General features: G+C 42.3%; 1 protein-coding gene across 1 annotated transcript in view; it reads right to left on the reverse strand.

Moving 5' to 3' along the window:
- Positions 1-2,757, reverse strand: part of LOC148012809 (xyloglucan O-acetyltransferase 2-like) — a 7,572-nt gene extending 4,815 nt beyond the window's left edge. The window contains exons 1-2 of the mRNA XM_087668931.1: positions 2,153-2,757; positions 205-485 (exon numbers count right to left, since the gene is read on the reverse strand). Coding sequence (XP_087525057.1) covers positions 205-485; positions 2,153-2,492 — 621 coding nt within the window. The 5' untranslated portion in view covers positions 2,493-2,757. The remainder of the gene's footprint in view (positions 1-204; positions 486-2,152) is intronic.
- Positions 2,758-3,018: the final 261 nt, after the last annotated feature.

Consider the following 3,018-nt stretch of genomic DNA (forward strand, 5'->3'; position numbering starts at 1 on the left):
CACGAAAACACACTTCTTGATATTTTATGTAAAGAGCTTTCTTATTGTATTTCGATCCTCTTAACATTTTTGTGTTTCTTTAGTAATGACCTCTGTGAACTTTATTTCCTTTTCTTTCAACTCACATTTATATATTGACTCGCCGAAAGAGAGAGAGAGAGAGAGAGAGAGAGAGAGAGAGAGAGAGAGAGAATTCATCCATACCTGTGTAAGAGAACAAAGGAGTGATTGCATATGATTGCGAGCTATTGAGTCACCAACGAATGCCAACTTCTTCCCCACCACCAAGTTAAGAAATTCATTGGCATCAAAATCTGGCACATCACAACTTTTGGGTTGCCATTTCCAATAGAGATAGTCTCGATCTGGTCTTCCATTTTTCAAGCAGTCTTGGGAAGGGTGGATGTATTTGCATGTCTCATTTGTATAAAGTGGTGGCCTTGTAGCGCGTATCCATTTTCCTACTGAAAGGTCACAACTTTGTCCTATCCCATATATTTGCATGTCCAAGTGTTAGTATGTGACTTTGATACTCAATATAAGATTATAGCTTATTATGTACCTTTCTAACCACCTCAAATCTATTGATACACATTATGTTTCTAGTGCTTGTTTGGTTTATGTGAATCTAAGCTTATAAGATTATAGCTTATTATGTACCTTTCTAACCACCTCAAATCTATTGATACACATTAAGTTTCTAGTGCTTGTTTGAATAACGAGACCAACAAGACTAGATTGGGATTTGGTATTAATTCTAGAATGTCTCAACTCTTGAGCCTAACTAGAATAGTTCATTTTTCAATGGCTTGGTGCCCACCATGTACACCTTGAGGGGAGGGGGGTTCACCTAAAATATGGAGGGCAACATAAGGGATGATGTAGTCCTCTGAAGTTACGAAGAATATATTAATTTGAGGACTCTTAGTTGGAAAAGTCAAAATTTGTATACATAAGGGGTGATTTAATTTTAGAAAGGCATACAAAAGCCATACAAAGGGGTATATCTAACTTCAAAAATATATAATTAGGGGCTTTGAGGATACTTCCTCGATTTATATGCCCTTGAGACATATAATGCTTGATGCCCTTGAGACATGTACACATAACACTTAGTCGTAGGGTGAGGTGGGGCCTAGGGTAAGTTAATGTGAGGTGGTGTTGTGCATGTACTAATGGTTTTAGGAGCTACTAGATCAACCATGAATTTAAAGGGCCTATGAACCTAGTCCTCCTCGAAAAGGGGCCACAACAATAGCCACTCAACATCATAAGAAACAAAAGTGAACCACTCCTTGTTGTCATTGAGATGAAGTTCAAGTACACGAGTGTTAAACATACACATTTATTCTCTAACTAGTTGACATAATAACTAAGAGACTGAATGTTTTCAAGCTATGAGGTATCCTATGTCTCTGCTTTCATTAAGGTTTCTAAGGCACGAAGATTTAAAAATGATAGGACATAAGATCATTGATCCCATAACTACACTTGTATGTGCCCAAGGTTGCTAAGGGATTTTCCTCACATTAACCTCAAGGACCCTAATGAGGAGCTCTCTCTCTCTCTCTCTCTCTCTCTCTCTCTCTCTCTCTCGGTGCACTATTTCTTGTGTTCTTCTAACTTGAAGGGAAAATGGAAGAGGTTGGTGTGTGGATTAGTTGGGGGAAATTATGACATTTCCAATTTTACAAGTTAAAAAAATTTGCAAAAATAGCTGAATTTTATGAGAAACTTGAATTTCAAAGGCGTCTTTGGAAAATCTAGCCTGAAAAAAATACAATAAAGCCCGGTTTTGTGTTGGGGGGGTAAAGAAAAAAACACACACACACACACTCTCTCTCTCTCTCTCTCTCTCTCTCTCTCTCTCTCTCTCTCTCTCACGAGTCACACACACTCTCTCTCTCTCTCTCTCTCTCTCTCTCTCTCTCTCTCTCTCTCTCACGAGTCACACACACACACACTCTCTCTCTCTCTCTCTCTCTCTCATTGCACACAGCCGACCACGAGAAAGCCGCCGCCCCACACACCTCTCTCTCTCTCTCTCTCTCTCTCTCTCTCTCTCTCTCTCTCTGTGTCTCTCTCTTCATTATACACATTTCCGAGGAGCATGGACATGCCTCAGAGAACCACATGGCTGCAACAAGCATACCTTGAGCAGTCTGATTATTAGCTGTCTCATGAACTTGGGGCGGGTCGATGGTGGGCTGCTGACCGCCGCCACGATACAACTGATCAGTAGGATCAGAGAAGATGGTGACGAGGGAGAGCGCGGGGGGGCGGAGGAACCACCAGCAATTCAGGAGAGCTATGGCTACCAGCAGAGAAGAGACCGCCATCAGCTTCCTTCTGGCATACAGATAACTGCAGCAATGCCTCGGTTCTGCCATTAATGCACTCGTGAAGGCCTTCTGGCTCATCAGCTTCTCGTAGTTCGCATACTTGGACACATAGCCCGAATCAGCAGGCATATCAGGATTGGGACTCTTCATGGCTGCAGCTCTCTCTCATCAACTATCTGAAACTGACCATACAAAGAGAGAGAGAGGGAGGGAGAGAGAGAGAGAGAGAGGGAGGGAGAGGGAGAGGGAGAGGGAGAGCAAAGACATGTGCATTTATGCTTGGGTATTCATCAATAGGCTTTGCAAGGTGTAAGCATATAGATCATGCAATGAACCCTCACTCAATACACCCCCCACCCACACCCACACACACACACACACAAGTCTCTCTCTTTCTCTCGTTTGGTGGCTTGTCTTACCACATAAGACATGAAATTTGAACCAAACTACATGTGTAGGTGCTCCTTGGTGTTCCTAAAAGCAAGCAACCCTCGCCCTTTTGATGATGAGGCCTCCTCCCCCTACCCCATTAAACCCTTGTTGCTATCATCTTACAAAGCTTTTATTAGCCCTTTCATCTCAAGACATCCTTCTCCCACTTTTCCCACTACTTTTACAACTACCTACTGATGCCCATAAAACAAGAATAGAGGGGGTTGGTCGGTTTTTTTTTTCC

The sequence above is a fragment of the Lygodium microphyllum genome, chromosome 27 (genome assembly GCF_053477565.2).
Source record: "Lygodium microphyllum isolate KBCC chromosome 27, Lygodium_microphyllum_v1.1.10, whole genome shotgun sequence".
NCBI lineage: Eukaryota > Viridiplantae > Streptophyta > Polypodiopsida > Schizaeales > Lygodiaceae > Lygodium > Lygodium microphyllum.